At 45.1% G+C, this 18,330-nt stretch overlaps 1 protein-coding gene across 2 annotated transcripts in view; it reads left to right on the plus strand.

The window, feature by feature from the left end:
- The window catches only part of ANXA13 (annexin A13), a 55,048-nt gene that overhangs the window by 25,476 nt on the left and 11,242 nt on the right, over positions 1–18,330 (plus strand). For both annotated transcript variants that reach the window (XM_006179732.3, XM_006179731.3), the window contains 6 exons: positions 8,803–8,897; positions 12,347–12,517; positions 15,263–15,296; positions 15,399–15,478; positions 17,095–17,163; positions 17,573–17,674. In XM_006179732.3, coding sequence (XP_006179794.1) covers positions 8,803–8,897; positions 12,347–12,517; positions 15,263–15,296; positions 15,399–15,478; positions 17,095–17,163; positions 17,573–17,674 — 551 coding nt within the window. The remainder of the gene's footprint in view (positions 1–8,802; positions 8,898–12,346; positions 12,518–15,262; positions 15,297–15,398; positions 15,479–17,094; positions 17,164–17,572; positions 17,675–18,330) is intronic.

Raw genomic sequence — 18,330 nt, forward strand, 5'->3', positions numbered from 1 at the left:
CATGGAGGTGCTGAGGATAATGCAAGCAGCACAGTGCCCAGCACTTTCTTTTTTTAGCAGTATTTTCATTAAAAAAAATTTTTTTTAATTGAAGTATAGTCGATGTGCAATGTTTACATCGTTAGTTAGTTCCTAGTGTACGGCATAGTGATTCAGTTATGCATGTATATAGGTACATTAGCTCTTATTTTATGCTAATCTCCTCCTTTTGAATAATACAGACACACCTTGTTTTGCTGCATTTCACTTTATTGTACTTTGCAGATACTATGTTTTTTTACAAATTGAAGGTTTATGGCAACCTTGTGTTAAGCACGTCTATTGGTGCCATTTTCCCAACAGCATGTTTCTATGTCACATTTTGGTAATTCTTGCAATATTTCAAACCCTCCACTAGCAAAAAGATTATGACTTGCTGAAAGCTCAGAAGATGGTTAGCATTTTTTTAATGATTAAAGTATTTTTAAATGAAGGTTCGTACATTTTTTTAAGATGCAATGCTATTGCACCCTTAATAGGCTACAGTACAGTGTAAACATAACTTTTATGTGCACTGGGAAACCAAAAAGTTCATGATTCACTTGGTTGCGATGTTCACCGTTATCGCAGTGGTCTGAAACCAAACCAGCAGTATCTTTGAGGAGTGTCTGTTTGCTCAGATCCAAAATCTACACAAAGCCAATTAAATCTGTTTGAGCAGCATGTAGACCCACCCTTGAGTAGCCTTTGTTCTCCATCACTGAGGGCGTACTGAGGCAAATGGTGCCCCTCTAACCAAATTTATGTCCGCCCAGAACCTGTGGATTGTGACCTACTTGGGAAAAGGGCTTTGCAGATGTAATTAAGTTAAGGATATCAAGATCATCCTGAAATACCTGGGTGGGCCCTAAATTCCTTAACAAGTGTCCTTAAAAGAGGCAGAAGAGAAGGGGACACAGGGAGAAGGCCAGGTGAAGGCAGAGACTTGGGTGATGCAGCCACAAACCAAGGAACATGAAGGACTGCCAACAGCTACCAGAGCTGGAAGAGGCAAGGGATCAGTTCTATCCCAGAGACTAGGGGGCGTGGCCCTGCCAACACCATGATTTTAGACTTCTAGCCTCCAGGATCATTGGGGGATAAATGGCTGCTGTTTCAAGCCACTGTGTTTGTGGTGATTGATACAGCAGCCTCAGGAAACTAACACAGTGGGCACCTAAAAAGCAATGACCCACCCAGGCGGACAAGATTCTCCTCCATTCATCACTTCATCTATCTTCCTGACACCTACATTTCCAAAGGAGGAGCTGAGGGACTGGGAAGCCCAGCGGAGTTAGTGGAAGAGACTGGCCCTCACCCTCCAGAGATGGGGCAGCGGTCCCGGGGCTCTGCGAGGCTGGTTAGGGCTGTCATTGGCGCCTGCTGGGAAACGAAGCCTGGCCACCCACGCCCTACGTGATCACTCACCGGGCACATGAGTCCCGGGTGTGGAGTGGAGGGCGCATCAAATCCAGCAGCCTTTGTCCTGCCAAAACTCCGCTCAGTGGCTTCCCAGAAAATTGCTGTGAAAGCAAAAGCCCGGAGGCCCTCCGGCACACCCGAGGCTGATGATCGCCCCGGTTCTGACCTCTGCTGTGTAATTACTCCACTGTGTCCGATGCATGGTCACGGCTGAGGTTTCTTCTCTTCTCATTTTTTAAAATGTCTTTCCCAGAACCACTAGGGACTGGCCCCAGGGCCTCAAACCATTGTAAATGTTTACAGGAAATGGTTCTGCTTATATGACACACATACTGTGAAATGCAAAATGAGGTCACTGTTCAGTAAATTGCTTCTTGGTTGGGGAGTGGGAACAGCTCCCTGGATAAACCTGAGAAGCAGACTCAAAGAGCTTGAAGGAAATCTAGTCATTTCCAGGCTCTCCCCAACCTTCAGGCTGCTGCTGGGCCACCCCCAGACAGCTCTGCTCTCCTTTTTAAAAGCATTCCAGGAAGAAGAGTCTAAAAAAAATCTTATTTTTACTCAATTTTCCTGACTTATTCAGATATAGGTTGACTCTGGCATCAGAGTAGAGGATGTTCTATGCGTCCCTGCTACATACAGCCCACCTGATCAGCACATGGAGCTGACTCCCCTGCAGAGACCAGCTTCCATCATAATGCGGTGCAAACTTCTCCACACGCATTTAAACATTCATTCATTCAGCAAGTCGCCTGATAAATACTGAGTGCCTTCTCTGTGGGCATAGCAATGAGCAGAGCCCTCTGCTTTCTTGGAACTTGCAGGTGGGGTGGCAGAGACAGGACAGAGAAGGAGCACAGGCAATGGGAGGGACAGAAGGAGAAGCATCTACCTGTCCCAGGAAAGTCCAGTGTGTTGAGTCCTGAATGAGGAATGGAAGTAAAGGTGAGGATCCAAGCTAAAGGTCTTCCAGGTGGAGGCAACAGCCCAGGCTGTTTGTTATTCTGGATTTGAATGGGGTCTATAGAGAAAAGTTTGAAGCAGAAAGGCTGGTCTGCTCAGCAGAAAGGTCACTCTGGGGACAGCAAATGCTGATTGGAAAAGGCGAGAGTAGGCCAGGAATCCTGTTTGGGTATCAGCTCCGCTGAGTGATATGACAGAGGGGAGGATGCAGGTAAATGGGTGGATCTGAGAGATACTGAGGAGATGAAATAATGAGGTCTTAGCAGGGACTAGATGTGGGGTGAGGGAGAAGAGGGAACCAGGGCTGAGACCCTGGTTCCTGGCTGGCACAATACCCCGAATGGACCACCCGGGAGGTGGGAAGGCTCCTTCCAGGATGACGCGATGTAAGGCTCCAGGTCTGAGATGCGGAGGCCCTAGACCTGGGCAGGAGCAGCCCACGTGGAAAGAAACGGGCAGATTCAGGGATTTTTACGAGAAAAAGAAATTCCTTTTGAGATGAGGTTAAAAAGAAATAATGTCACCGAGGAAGTAACTGGATACATATGACTGTAGGCGAGGCTGGAGGAGGAAATGCAGAGGAACAACAGAAATAAGTGTTGGAAGTGAACCGGAAGGAGGTAGGCCATGAACTCTTACTGTTTTTTTGCAAGTGAGCTCATCCTAGAATTCTCTGTTTCTCCAACTGCAATCAAAGAGCTAGATCTTCCCAGAACTGTCAAGGTGGAACTAAACCTTGAGACTAAGTGAACAGCCTGGGGACACGAAGCTAGTGGCTGTGCTGGGAGCAGCACACAGCTCTCTAACCCTTGGGGCAGAGCAGTCTTCCCAAGTCCTGGCTCTGTCTTCCCAAACAGGGCTGTGAGGCTGGTGCCGGAGTCCAGGCCAGCATCCGACACTTCAAGTCTTTGCCAGCATTCCTTTTTCTCCCCTCCCCTATCTTCAGCCATGTCCCCTCTCTACCGCTTCCCACACTCATCACCCAGATTTTTCCTGCTCCCAACTCGTCTGTCAAAATGCATCAAAATGCATCTGCCCCATCTCTTGTCCCTTCAGGTTCCTCATCTCTTAGCTGGGTAGGAGTGGTCGTACAAGTTCAACTAATTCGGCTCCATTCAAAAGTTAGGGAGCACATGCTATTCAAAGGCAGCGAAGCTGCCAGCAGGGCCAGGAACAGTCTAATGCAGGAAATCTCCAAACTTAAGACTGTGAAGAGAGGTTTTCTGAATCCTTTCTTGAAGTCTTGAGATACTGCTGAGGGTAATGGGTGTCCTAGTTTCCTAGGGCGGCCATAACCAAGTGCCACAAACTAGGCAGCTTAAAACAAGAGAAATTTACTGTCTCATGGTTTTGGAGGCCAGAAGTCTGAAACCAAGGAGTCAGCAAGCCATCCTCCCTCTCAAGATACTAAGGAAGGACCTGTTCCACGTCTCTCTTCTGGCTTCTGGGAGCTGCAGGCATTCCTTGCCTTGTGAATACATCACCCCAAACCTCTGAATTCACACTGTGGTTCTCCTGTGTCTCTTCACATTATCTTCCCTCTGAGTCTGTCTCTGTGTCCAGATTTTCCCTTTTTATAAAGACACTAGTTATGTTGGATTAGATCCCACCCCAATGATTTCATTTTAACTTGATTACTTTTGTAACGACCCTATTTCCAAATAAGGTCACATTCTAAGGTCCTGGGGGTTAGGGCTTCAACGTATTTTGGGGCGACACAATTCAACTCATAATAGTGGGTGTTCCCTGACAGCTGGGATACAAGAGAAGCGTCAGATGGGAGGTCTGCCAGGGTATCCGTTCCCATGGAAATGTACACATTGCTAAGGACCAAGATGGACAAAGAGATAACATGCAAACAGAGCTTTACTATTGTCTAGATACAGATTTCGCAGCCTATGTCAGCCTCTCAAAGCCCCTATGCCATCAGATTGTCATAACCTCCATCTGCCAGAGGGTACAGGTGAGACTCAGGATAGCACTGCCGAACAGAAATATACTGTAAGCCATAAACGGAATTTCAAATTTTCCAGAAGCCACATTTTTTTAACGTAAAAAGAAACACGTGAAATTAATTTTAATACTGTATTTCACTTGACTCAAGATATCAACATTTCAACAAGTAATTATTATAAAAAATTATTGAGATAGTCCACACTCATTTTTTATACTAAGTCTTTGAAATCTAGCAAGCATTTTGCACTGATAGCACCTCTCAAGTCAGACTGGCCCATTTCAAGTGCTTGCTAGCCACATCTGCTACGGGATTGCACCACACAGCTCTAAAGTGAGTCTTTCAGCTGGTATGTGGCAGAACCAGAATCCAACCCAGCTTTCACTCCAGAGCTTACATTTCTCCCACCACACAAGCAGCTTCTAACACCAGGGGGCTGCTAGGGGAGAGTCCATCTCCATGAACTATTCCCCTCTTAAGTTAAAGTGCTACCGTGTGTGATCTGCATTCTGGAAAGTGCCTTTAGAGAGAGGACACCTTAGCCTAAGTAATTCTAATAGTGGAGATGTCAGGGCTCATGATAGGAATCACAAAGAGGGTATTTGGGGACCAGGGGGAGGTACTTTTCTGGGAAACCTCAAATCTCCATTTAACCAGCCAGCTGCTTTCACCCAACTCTAATTCCAGTAGCGACAGATTCAGCCAATACCTTGGGTGTGGGGTTAGGAAACCGGCTGTAGCCCACTGGCAATCTCCATCAGCCTCCGCCAAAGCTGTCCCTGAATAAATGTGTAAGCCAAGGAAAAGTAGTGTGTGTTCAACACATATGCAGCTTCAAACAAATCTGCTAACCTCCCTGACCTCCAACTAGACCGCAGCCCCGAGGTTTTCCTCTGTCAAAAAATCTGGAGTAACTGCTGGGTACCCCTGGGTGGGAGGTCATGGAAACCAGCCCAGGGCCTGGGAGTTCTTGGTTCCCTGTTGTACAAGGTCGAGAACTGCACCCACCCCTTCTTCCCAGCCTGTGATAGGCAAGGTCCCAGCATTACCCAGCAGTCCTTGCGCCTCCTCCCTACAATCACACAGGCCTTCCTTAGTTCCTCTGCGTGCATCTGGCCCCTGGTCTCCCTGAAGTCTTATTTAAACATAAATCACACTTGATGGCAAAACATTTGGGTATTTCCACAGACACCGAGAGACTCATGGTACCGCCCAATCTCACCTCTTGTCTCACGGCGGGTTGGGCACAATGGGGACAGAATCAGAGGACAAATAGGGACCCTGCCTTCAAAGAGCTTTCCTTCTGTGTGAGGCACCAAGACCTCCTCAAGAGAGGCAGAGGACTGGGTGGGACGCACACCAGCCTGGAGTTACAGGGGCTCAGCTTCTCACCACTTTTTTGTGGGTAAATCAGTGCAAGGTCTTTATTTATAAAATACTAAGTGAAGCCATGATACACTGTGAACTCACTGTGCCAAGGGATTCAAAGCTAAGTAAGACCTAACCCTTGCTGCCAGAGTTTGCAATCTATCATACTTTCAGAACTCAACCATTCAACTACCACCTTCCATGATTTCTGTCCATCTGAATACTACTGACCTAACATTTTTCTTTTAATCAACTCATTTTTAGTCCCTATCCTTCAGAAAACATCAGCAAAACCTTGGGTTTAATGACTTACTTCTATATATGTTTTTAAAATTTACATTAAAATAAACATATAACTATTAAAATTTTAAATGGCCTTTCATCTTTCATTCCTAAAATCACCTTTAATTTCTCCAGTCATATGCATAGCCCTACACATTAGAAAAGCAGATCTGATGGGCAAAACAGACCCAACACACTCTTACCCAAGGAAGATGGAAGTGTCACCTAACAGTGAACATTACTGTTTAGCGACCACTCCAGATGGCCCAGGTACTAGGCTCAGAATGTCATGCACATGCAATATTATACATATCATATACATATAATCTTATAAAATCTCATATAACATGCAAAGATTCTAGAGATATATATAAGCAATACTCTGAAGGGACAGAGGGAGCAGAAAATTAATGTTTGATAATTTCTAAAAATGCTTTACCTACTGACAAATGTGTTCGAGGTCAGGTGAGTGAGCCTTGGGCTGGTGTGTGCAGAGATGGGTTGAGAACAGTTTGAAACCAAGCTGTAGGGAGTCTCAATGCCATATTAAGGAATAATCACTTAATTCTAGAAATCATGAGGAACCACTAGTGGTTTTTAAGTCAGGGAGAGAAATGAATACACACAACCTTCCAAATGATGGGTCTGATGACAGCATGGAGGGCAGGCTGCAGAGACCAGAGCCTGGTGTCAGGGAGACTAAAGGCAAGGAGGACAGATTAGGCACTGGCAGGAGGAATGATGAGGGAAGAGCTGTCTCCTAGGTGAGACAGACGGGACGGGCTGGTATTGGAAAATAAAAGAGGCCAAAGGAGGACCCTCAAAAGTGACTTTGAATTTTCTAATTCAGATGATGCCACACACTGAGATGAAATTAACACGGCGGGGAGTGGATTTAAGGACAGACAGGATGAGCGCAGTTTAGCTACATGGGAAACTGAAATGCCTTGGGATTGTCATGGGGAGATGGCCACCGGCAGCAGGAAATAAGATCTGCGCTCTAAGGAAAAGGGCTAGAGGCGCTAATTTAGGATTCATCTGCCAAAGGGCAGTGGACACAAGTGAGTGAGGGAAGAGTGGCGGCAATTAACAAGGAGAACTGGAAGCTGAGCGTAAAGGGCAGGTGAAGAAGGGCTGCTGGAGGATGCTGAGACGCGGGTGGTGGAGGCACTGAAGGAAGGGACGGAGGAGAGATGGAAAGCACTCAAGCAGAGAAGAGTCCATGAATTCAAATACTATGGAACAGTCAGGTACACGTGGGAACCAAGAACAGGCTGTGAGCTGTGTTTGTTTCCTCATCTGTAAATACGAGTTTGGACCAGAAGCCTTTGGATGCTCCTCCCAGCTCAGTCACTGGGGTGACAGCCCATGGGAGGGTGGCCTCAGCACCAGCCCCACCAGGATCTAAGGCAGCCCAGGAACACTTGGTTCCGTGACCCCTTTGCACTCACAGGACCGCCATGAATCCCTCCTTGGATTCTCTCATTTCATTCTCACAATAGCCTTGTTCATTATCACCCCCATCTTACAGGTGGGAAAACTGAGGCTTGGAGAAGCTAACAACTTGCCCAATGTCATACGGTTTAAGGATGGAGCCATGATTTGAATCCAGTTTGAAGAAATCCAGTTCAGGGTTGGCTGATTAGTCTTTCTCACTCCCACACCTGCAGCACCTGGGTCATCGTTCCAGTCCTGTCGCCATGTTGAGAAAAGGATACTCTCCCCTTCTTTCTTATTCATTATCATTTTGGTATGAATCGAATTGCCTACAAGGAGCAAGTATTAATTTGAGCAGGGAAAAAATCTTTTTAGAAAGAGCGTGATTCAAAGGAGTTCAGAGACAACTGCTTCTCATGCTCCCAGTAAGGAATTTTCTCCTGAGATTTGCATGTTTATGGCTGGGTTTAACAGTCTATCAATTTAGGCTTATATCTTAATCTTTGCTACTCCATTTTAAGCACCTGGAGACCAAGGATCATACCATATTTTTTTTTTTTAGTTTTTTTTTTAACATTTTTTTAGGTATAATTCACACACCATAAAATTTACCCATTTAAAGTGTTCAATTTTGTTGTTTTTAATGTATTCACAGAAATGTGAAATCATCACCACCATCAATTTAGAACATTTTCATTACCTTAAAAAGAAACCTCCTACTCTTTAGTGATCACCCCTCTGCCTACTCCACCCCCAGCCACTATTCTACTTTCTGTCTTTATAGATTTCCCTATTCTGGACTTACATGTAAACAGAATTATAGCATGTGGTCTTCTGTGATTGGCTTCCTTCACTTATCATAATGTTTTTAAGGTTCATTCATATTGTAGGAAGTGTCAGGACTTCATTCCCTTTTTCTGGCTGAGTAATATTCCACTATATGGCTATAGCATCTTTTATTTATCCATGTGTCCATTGATGGACATCCAGATTGTTTTCATCTTTGACAATTATGAATGATGCTGCCAAGAGCATTCAAATACAAGTTTTGAATGGACATAGGTTTTCATTTCTCTTGAGTATATGCCTGAGGAGTGAAATTAAGGCGGAGACCATATTTGTTCCTCTTTCTGCTACAATGCCTAGCACTGTGCTTCAAGCATTGTGAGGCCTCAATGGATATTTGTCAAGTGAGTGAAAAGAATACAGTTCTCAGCACAAGACATTCAAGTCAAAGGGTCCATCTAGGTTCCAGCAAAGCCTCTGACCACCACCCTGGCTTCCCCACATGGACTAAAATAAACCTCTGGTTTTTTTTCTTGCTCACTGTGGTTTTCTCTCCTTCTCCTGCATTTTAGGAACTGATGAAGCCGCCATCATTGAAATCTTATCAAGCAGGACATCGAATGAGAGGCAGCAAATAAAACAAAAGTACAAGACAACGTATGGCAAGGTGACTGCTGAGGGTCCTGGGCCAGCGTGCACGTGGCTTTGACCATGATTGTCTCTTCTGCTTCCTTTACGTTCCCAAGGCAGTGAGGAATATCTTTAAAGCTTTTTTTTTTTTTTAAGTTTGAAACCTCTTTTATTTAATACTTTTTTGACAGTCTTTTCTTTTTTCATTTTTTTTTAATTGAAGTACAGTCGGTTACAATGTGTCAATTTCTGGTGTACAGTACAATGTCCCAGTCATGCATATACATACATATATTCATTTTCATATTCTTTTTCATTAAAGGTTATTACCAGATATTGAATATAGTCCCCTGTGCTATACAGAAGAAACTTTTTTTCTATAAAGCTTTATTGAGTTAGCCCAAGAGAAATGAAATGAAACAACTATTCAAAAATCTAACTGATTTCAGAAGATCTGAAATTGCTTTGTTAACTTAATAGCCTATAAAATCAATATTTTAACTTATTTTTAATTGAATTCCTTTTTTATTAATCCTTCAGTCATTTTTTTCCACTCGTTTGATCTAGTCCCACATATTAACTTATAGATAGGCAAGTGATTTGAAAATTAGTTTAAGTTTTCACAAGTGGGTCTTTATATAAGAATTGTTTGTTTATTCAGGTGTCTTCAAGAATGATATATTCTTCATAAGTGATTGTTTCAAAAGCTAAAAACAAAACAAAACAAAAAAACCCAACCAAACAAAAAGCCTCCATTTCATTAAGCATCAATCCTTCTTCTTTCTTTAAGTTTCTTTTCTTTCATTCTTTTCATTGCTGATGGTGTTGCTGTGCATAGAAATCTTTAAGAATGCATTAGGCTTTCTATTTTCTTCATTAATATATAATGAACACAATTTAACATTTTCTTAATTAATGTTATTTGCAAAGTAAATATTAATGATTATGTTGCATTCTAATCCAAATGTATAAAACCTTTACAGTCTCAATAACTATGTATAAGTAGATAAAGAGATGGAGATGGATTTTCTTACTTATTTGACACTGGATAGGCAACTGTCTCTTCAGGCCTTGGTCTCCTCACAGATAAAATGAAAATAGTAATTTTGCTCCCTTCTCAGGCTGCTGGGGGAAAAATCACGCAAGGTGATGTTGACACATACCAGTAAAGGGAAGCTATGATAGGTATGATTGTTTCCATTTTAGCGAGAGGAAATGTGGAGCTCATCTCTTTAAATGCCTTCTGCAAAACCACACAGTAAGAAAAAGAACCAAGACTCAAATCCCAGTCTTCTGTCTCCAGGACCAGCCTCCACTCCTGGCAAATCCATTGTCATGAGAGGAGCTATTTATTTATATGTTAAACGGTCTAGACAGCTGTGCTTTCATAGCTTCTTCTGCTTCTCTCCTCGTAATCAGGCTTGTCAATGTCACTCGGTGACACTGATGAAAATAAGTGAAGCTTCAGTTCAGCTGCATTGAACTGAATTGAATAACGTTGAACTTTCATCCTTGTCAACGTGTCTATCTACAGCAGCCTCTCAAGTGCTATGTCTATTTCTGTTCTGCTGATACGGAAAGTCAGAGGCAGGCTTCTTAAGCTTCCGTGTAAAGTAAGAGCAAATGGGTTCAAAGTGAGGACCAAGGGGCCCTGTTAAACTGGTCACGCTCTCGCACAAATCTTGGCAGATCCTACATCTGCCAGTCATTTGCTTCCTTTCTTCAGACAACCGAGACTGCCAAAGAGGTGATCTAGAACCATAACGTGACAAAGCTGGAAGACGTGAGGGATGACCAGATATAAATCTCCAAGTCAGCTGAGCTCCAAAGAGAATAACCATCCCAAGGTGACACAGCTAGTTAGCAGGAAACCAGGATTAGAGCCGAGGTATCCTGAGCTGGCTCCCGCGTCCCAGCAGAATGTAAACACACAAGGATTTGTTTTTTTGCTTGTGGTTTGTAAGAGCAGGCAGCTGGGTTTCTCTTCTCTGCAGTTCTATATAATGTCCATCTGATCTGAAAAAATAATTCCAGTCTTTGGGTGGATCCACACCAGAGTACTGACCAGAGGCCCGTCTTCACAAGACTCAGGGTTAGATACAGCAACTGCCACAGGGATGGAGGCAGTAATGTCACAACCTGCTTTTAAGACTGCAGATCCCAGGGCCTTGGACAAAAATCTTCTGGGTTTTTCTCCCAGGCCTGGAGCTCAGAGGTTCATTTGAGAAATGGTTGATTTGTATTTTCTCTGAAAGTTCCATTCAGGATGGAATAATAATAATAATAATAATAATAATAATAATAATAATAATAATAATAATAATAATAATAATAATAATAATAATAATAATAATAATAAAAATAAAAATAAATAATGACTTACTGAATATTTAAAATGTGCCAGCACTGTGTTCAGTGTTTACATGGATTGTCTCATTTAATTCTCCCAACAATCCTAAGAGGTAAGTCTTACCATTCTCCCCATTTTTCAAAGAAGGAAACTGACAGTTGGTGACACTCAGTACATGTCCGAGGTCACAGAAGCTACTATGACTATGTTGTTAGCTATCAGGCCATGGTGCAGAGTAGCCAGACCCACTCAGTGCTGTAATTTGGGGTCCTGAAATGCCAGCTGGTCTGTTGGCCTCCAGTCTGACCCACACGGGGCTGTCTCTCTGCGTGAAGGAACTGCTTGGAGGTCCCTCATTTAAGTTGGGACGTTGATGACTGCAGTTGGACTGACCGCCCATTCTTGACTCTTTCCTCATTCAACCATCTAGTCAGAGGGAGATAGGTGGCAGCAGGTGGTTCACTTGTGATTAGAGGGTCTTGCCAAAAACAGGATGCAGATGAGAATTTCATGTACTTCCCCTCCCCTCATCTGAGTTCTTTCCCACATGCGTCTCTTTCAGGATTTAACAAAATACCAAAGGGACTGTACATCTGGTTTGCCCAGGAAAGTCCTTCTTTATTCCTGTTGTCCCCCTGCAATTATTCATAGTGTCCCCTTTCACTCTCAAAAGCAACCCACTTTGGACAATGAATGATCTGATTTCCTAGAGATCACAAGCCTGCATTTCAGTCCTCTCTAGCCAAGGGTTTGGGGGTGAGTCCTCCATCTTTCTGAGGTTCAGTCAATGTCGGTAATGCCAATGCTGTCCTACCAGGGTCATTTTGAGGATCAGTGAGAAAGCTCCCTGAGCCCTAAGATGTTCTGCAAATGCTGGTTGTTATTGTGATTCAGCTCTGGGGTCCCCAGCTCTGAGCAGGGGATCTTCTCTCTGCCTCTCTGCCAGCCTTGGGCAGTCGGTGACCTCTGTCCTCCAGAGCAGGTTACTCAGCCCACAGAGCTCCTGTCTAGATGGTGCCCCAGGGGCTCACAACAGGTGTCCTGTCGCCCCTGAGGCCATGCAGTGGGGAGAGCCGACATCTGTCCCTCTGCTCTCAGGTCCCTTCCCAGTCAAGGCTCTCGCTGTCTTCCTACAGGACCTGGAGGAGGTGCTCAAGGGTGAACTGAGTGGAAACTTCGAGAAGACAGCTCTGGCCCTTCTGGACCGCCCCAGTGAGTACGCTGCCCGGCAGCTGCGGAAGGCCATGAAGGGCCTGGGCACGGACGAGGCGGTGCTCATCGAGGTCCTGTGCACGAAAACTAACACGGTGAGTCCTGGCCAGGACCTGGACCCGCCCCCGAGAGATGGTCCACATGCCCATCAGAGATGGTTACGGCCCCCAGAAAGGCACGTCCTCCCCGCATTCCACCCACAGAGTGAGCAAGTGTCTGGGCAGAGATGTGTCCTCTTGGCCCGTAGGAGAGGACACCTCTTCCAGTCTTCTAATCGTCAGTCTTGGTGTTGCTGCCCCTGGCTTGACAGAAGAGATCCTTCCAGAAGAGCTGGGTCAATCCAGCTTTCATTTTTCTAAAGAGATGCACAGTTTTATACACAGGAGGAAAGTTCTACTTTACTCTCCCAGCCTAACTTTGCAGGTTCACTGGCATGAGTGATGCAATCAGAAGTCCAAGCATGGCTGCCTCTAGCACAGAGCACAGATATGAGGCAGGGAGGTGGGTGGTGCCGAGGGGCTCCCAGTGAGCCCCCTGGTGCTGCCACCACCTCCCCAGAGGCTTCGTGTCCTCCCATCAGCAGACCTCGCCTCGCCCCTTGTCCCTTGGGCACATGCCACCATATCCGGAGCTGAAAAGAGCATTTGTTAAGACCCTAGCAGAAGCCCACAGAAGTCTCTGATTCCAGAAGCCACAAGGGCCAAGGAATTCATCGGGGAGGGTCCACAAATCATTATTTGGAGACCCCTCCTTCTTCCCAACCCCCATCACGTAGAATGGGAAGGTCCAGGAAGGAAAACGCTAGAAAAGCCCAACATCCTTGAGGCCCCCCAGGTAGGAAACAGAAGCAGTGGCTGGAGCAGGCAGCAAGGAGAACCGTAACAGCCCTCTGAGGCTACAGTGCGACTTAAGCCTTGAGTGCCGATGACCCGAGCTGGCTCATCCTGCTCAGCCTGCGCCGTGCTCCGTGCGACAGCTGCAAACCCCTTTCCTGAGCATCCCTGGACTTTCTTCCTTCCCACAGGATAATAAAGCCCCTCCATTTTGGGAGTTTCCATTTAGGATTGTGCCTCAGAGGAGGGTTAGCACAGGAGGATTGCATCCATTCAGTCCAACAGCCACACCACTTCCTTACTCAACATTCCTATCCTTTCCAGAAGCACCCAAGTCCCAGAACCCAGCATCCAATATCCGGGCCATCAGCAGCCTGCCTTGGCAATAAGGTTCATTCACTCCTTATTTTTCTAATCTCGTTTGTCCATATGTGGTTCACCCTTAGCCTGAGCTTCTTTTAGGTCCTGGTCCCAAACAGTGAAAAAGATCTTGTTTTCCTTCAATCAAATAGATTTGACAGTAAGAAGAAGAAAAGCAGGGAGAGAGCCGTCCCCGGGTTCAGGCAGATCCTGGTAATGGGCTGGAAGGAGGAGAAAGGGGAGGGGGCTGTGTCATCAAGGGTGTTCAGCCCACACCCGCCTTGCACCTCCCTCCCACCCACCAAAGCAACATCAGCCTGGTTCCTCACCTTCTGTTGCCCCCACTACCGTCCCCCCGTCGCTGCCCGCTGACTCTCATCTTAGACAGTCTGCGGGAGATGCGGGGGGACATGCCTGCTCTGATACGCTGCTGGTTCAAGTGTAAACTGAGGCCGCTCCCGGGGGGGGGGGGGGACTTGACACAAGCCACTGAAATATCCAGCCATATCTTATTTTATTGTGCTTCACTTCACTATGATTTGTTTTTGTTTTTTACAAATGGAAGGTTTGTGGCAACCCTTCGCTGTCAGGTCTATCGGCACCACTTTTCCAGCAGCATTTGCTCGCTTTCTGTCTCTGCCACTTTTTGGTGATTCTCACAATATTTCAAACTTCCTCCAGCAAAAAGATTACGACTCTCTGAAGTCTCAGATGATAATTAACATTTTTTAGCAACACAGTATTTTTTAACGAAGGCATGAGCATTTTTTAGACATAACACTACTGCACACTTAATACACCACAGTATAGTGGAAACATAACTTTGATATATGCCCTGGGACACCGAAAGATTCATGTGACTCGCTTTGTTAGGATATCTGTTTTATAGGGGTGGCCTGGAAGCGAACCCATAGTAACTCCAACATGTGCCTGTGAAATAGTTCTTCTCAGCACACACCCTAGAGAGAGACTTGCCTTCCTGCACACAGCAAATTGTTTACTGAGTGAAGCCTTGTTTGAAATAGAGAAAAATTGGAAACAGGCAAAACGTCCATCAATCGGAGGCTGGCTAAATAAACGGGGGCTTACTGTAGGATAGAACACTGTGTATCCATTAAAAAAAAAAAAAAAAAAAAACTAGGTGACTGATTCTGTATAAGCTTGGCTGGACCTCCAGGATATAGTACTGAGTGAAAAAAATAAGTCAAAGAACAAATAATATGTACAGTTTTCCACTTCTTAAACACAGATAAAATAATTCTATATATTTTCAGTAGCACATATATATGTGTACAAATGCAAAGACAAAATATTTGGGAAAATTTGCACTGAACTTCTAACTCTGGCTACTTGGATGGGGGTGGCGGAGTGAGAGGGAGTGAGGAGGTTGAGTAAGATGCTGGCTCAGCTGTAATAGATGGACTTTTAACTAAGGAGAAAGAATGCGAAAGGACTCCTTCACAGAGCCAGGGACTTGCTCCAGGCCTCATCCTTGACCTGTAGGGACGGCCCCCTGTGGAGGAAGTCAGGAAGGTATCCTGTGACCAGAGACAATCTCTTGCCTCTTCCTTTTGCATGTCTCTGCCTGTCTTATCAACTAACCCAGCCCTGGACTACTGATTTTTTTTTTTTTATTACCTTTCCTAGGAAATCATTGCCATTAAAGAAGCCTACCAAAGGTGTAAGTGATCTTTTGTTCTGACTTTAGATAAAGAATGTTCCTTCCAAAATACCTCTGGGAAACTAAATCTGACTTCTCCTCCCCATTTCTCTTCCCCTAAAGTATTTGACAAGAGCCTTGAAGCAGATGTCAAAGATGACACAAGTGGAAACCTAAAAAAAATTCTGGTATCCCTGCTACAGGTAAGAGTAAAGAGGTCTCACCTGCTTTATGATCTTGGAAAATAGCTCTTGGCAACATGAGACAATGCTGAAAAAGGCAATGCAGATGACAAACATTCCCTTCTTTTCTTAAAAATGTTATGGAGGGATCCTCGACCTGTGTTCTGTCAGCTCAGCTATTGTGAAATGATTCAATGGGGATTTTCCTCATAATAACAATCCACCTAGTCATTTGCAGTTACAATCCCTTTTTGTTAAGGCGTTATCTCATTAAGCATCATCACCTCATTCTGCCAGTGAGGAACCTCCAGGTTTACACACAGCCCAGGAGCAAGAACCAGCCCATCTGACCCCAAGCAGGGCCATTTTCACGACACAACTCTGCACTTACTTCCAGGATTCACCTCGAGTCTAAGTCCATAAAAACCGCTGCAGGGAGCTTGGCCGGGAAAGCAGAGCTTTCAGAATTGGCCCTGCTGGGACACAGCCCCCGGGCCTCCAGCCAGATGGCATCTGCACTCTCATCGACACATCCGTCTTTATGAGATTGTGTATTTCCTCTGTTTCATTACTCTTTGTGTGGATAGACTCACAATAGAGAACACACAGACTAGACTTCAGCTGTAGCAGGAAGAGTATATAAGTGTCCTCCTGCTGCATAACAAACTGCCACTAAACAACACAGATCTATGATCTAGCAGTTTCCATGGGCCATGAGTCCTGTTATGGGTTAGCTGAGTCTTTGGCTTGGGGTCTCACCAGGCTGAAATCAAGGTATTGGCCAGGGCTGCCATCTCCTCTGAGGCACGGGGTCCTTTCCAAGCTCCCTGGCTGTTGGCAGAGTTCTGTTCCCATGGCTACATGACTGGTGTCCCTGTTTTCTTGCCAGCTGTCAACCAGAGACCACTCTCAGCTCCTAGAGGCCACCTGCAGTTCCCCGCCATGTGGCCCCATAGACAGTTCAGAGCATGACAATTTGGTTTCTTCCAGGCCAGAGGGAGCGCATCTCTCTGAATTCCATCTCTGACATTTTAAGAGCTCACCCGATTGAGTCGGACCCACCCAGGATATACCTCCTTTGATTAACTCAACTATTTAGGAATCTTAATTACATCCGCAAATATCCCCTTTGCCACATAAGCATAACATCATCACAGGAGTGATATCTCACCGTAGTGACAGGTCTTGCCCACACTCAAAGGAAGGGGATCAAAAGGATGTGGGCCACTGGGGTCATCTTAGAATTCTGCCTGCCAGGAAGGGCTTAGGTTAGACCTCCAAGGCCTTCCAATGGCCAGCATTCAGGGCTCTTCCGGACTGGGACCCCGAGAGGTGAAATTTGATATTTTTGGAAGGAAGCTTATTAGCTTTGCAATGGACTCGTTCTAGGGGGCATCATGAGGTTGCTTAGCAGTCAGTGACCCTGGTTTCTACAAAATGAAAAAATTGTCACAGAAGGTACTCTGTTTATCAGTTGTGCCCAAAAGATGGCAGCAAAGAGCAGCGTTGCCACTTGGCCAGGCTGAGTCTAGCTTCAGGCCACTCCTCTGAAATCACCCCCTTTCTAGGACTTTCCCTTTTTGTGCTCTGTGGTCAAACAAGAGCTCAAGTTAATAACAATGTGTTGATTTTTCTAGGCTAATCGTGATGAAGAAGATAATGTGGACAAAGATCTAGCTGGTCAGGATGCCAAAGAATTGTATGATGTAAGTGTGCAGACGTGCCAGTCTCTGCCAATTCTTTTTTTTTTTTTTGTTAACATTACTTCCAACAAATGTTTCTTTATTTCACATGAATTGGAATGACTTGGGAAAAATAAGTATGATCTTTAAAATATTTTTCAGATACACAGGCTTCATGAAATTAAAAGAATTGTTTCTATTCTTATACTCGGGTTAACCAACTTAGACTCATTTTGGAACGAGGGAGGGTATAAATATAAATAGATATGTGAGGTATACTTGTGGGCTAGAAGTTTAAATTGCTTCGTCAATCAATTTGGCTTCTATTCAGTGCATATTTTATTGTTTCCTGTAAGGGAGGGCTGTTCACAGCTCTGCATATTCAGTCTCTTTGCAAAAGTTTTTTTCAAAATGTTTGCACTTGGCCCTTTAGGCAGGGGAAGGCCGCTGGGGCAGCGACGAACTGACCTTCAACGAAGTCCTGGCCAGGAGGAGTCGCAAGCAGTTACGAGCCACCTTTGAAGCCTATCAAATTGTAAGTGATTGAGCACTAGGGTGTGCAGTTCACACTGAAACTCAGTCTCAAGTTATTTCCAAAAGAAGCTGAGCTCTGGGATATGGAACTGGGGGGGAAGGCACAGGAGGTGTCTTTTACCACAGTGGTTCTCAATCAGGGGTGACTTTGGCCACCTCCCCACCGCCCCCAAGGGATATTTGATAATGTCTGGAAACATCCGAGGTCATCACTGCTGGCTGTGCTGGGAGGAACAGTGCTACTGGCATCTAGAGGTCAAGGCCAGGGATGCTGTTAAACATCCCACAATGCACAGGACTGCCCCCCACAACAAAGAATCACTCGTCCCCCAATGTAGTGCCGAGGCTGAGAAATCCCGCTTTGCAACAGAGGCTGGGAAAGCAGAGAGGTGTCAAGTTTAAGAGCAAAGCGCTAGAGTCAGAGGGTCCAGGTTCAAATCCTGGTTCTGCCACTAACAACTGACCAGACTCCTCCATCCCCATTTGTAAAACAGAGACCGTGATCTTCACCATCACATCCTCATGGGGTTATTCGAAGAGTTAAGTAAGATGAGTGTCAAAGGCTCAAGACAGTATCTGGCATGTGGGACACATACAGATGTTTTCTGTGATTATTATTCCAATTGACAGTTGGGTTCCCAATGCCTACTGCTCCTG

The sequence above is a fragment of the Camelus ferus genome, chromosome 25 (genome assembly GCF_009834535.1).
Source record: "Camelus ferus isolate YT-003-E chromosome 25, BCGSAC_Cfer_1.0, whole genome shotgun sequence".
NCBI classification, from domain to species: Eukaryota; Metazoa; Chordata; class Mammalia; order Artiodactyla; family Camelidae; genus Camelus; species Camelus ferus.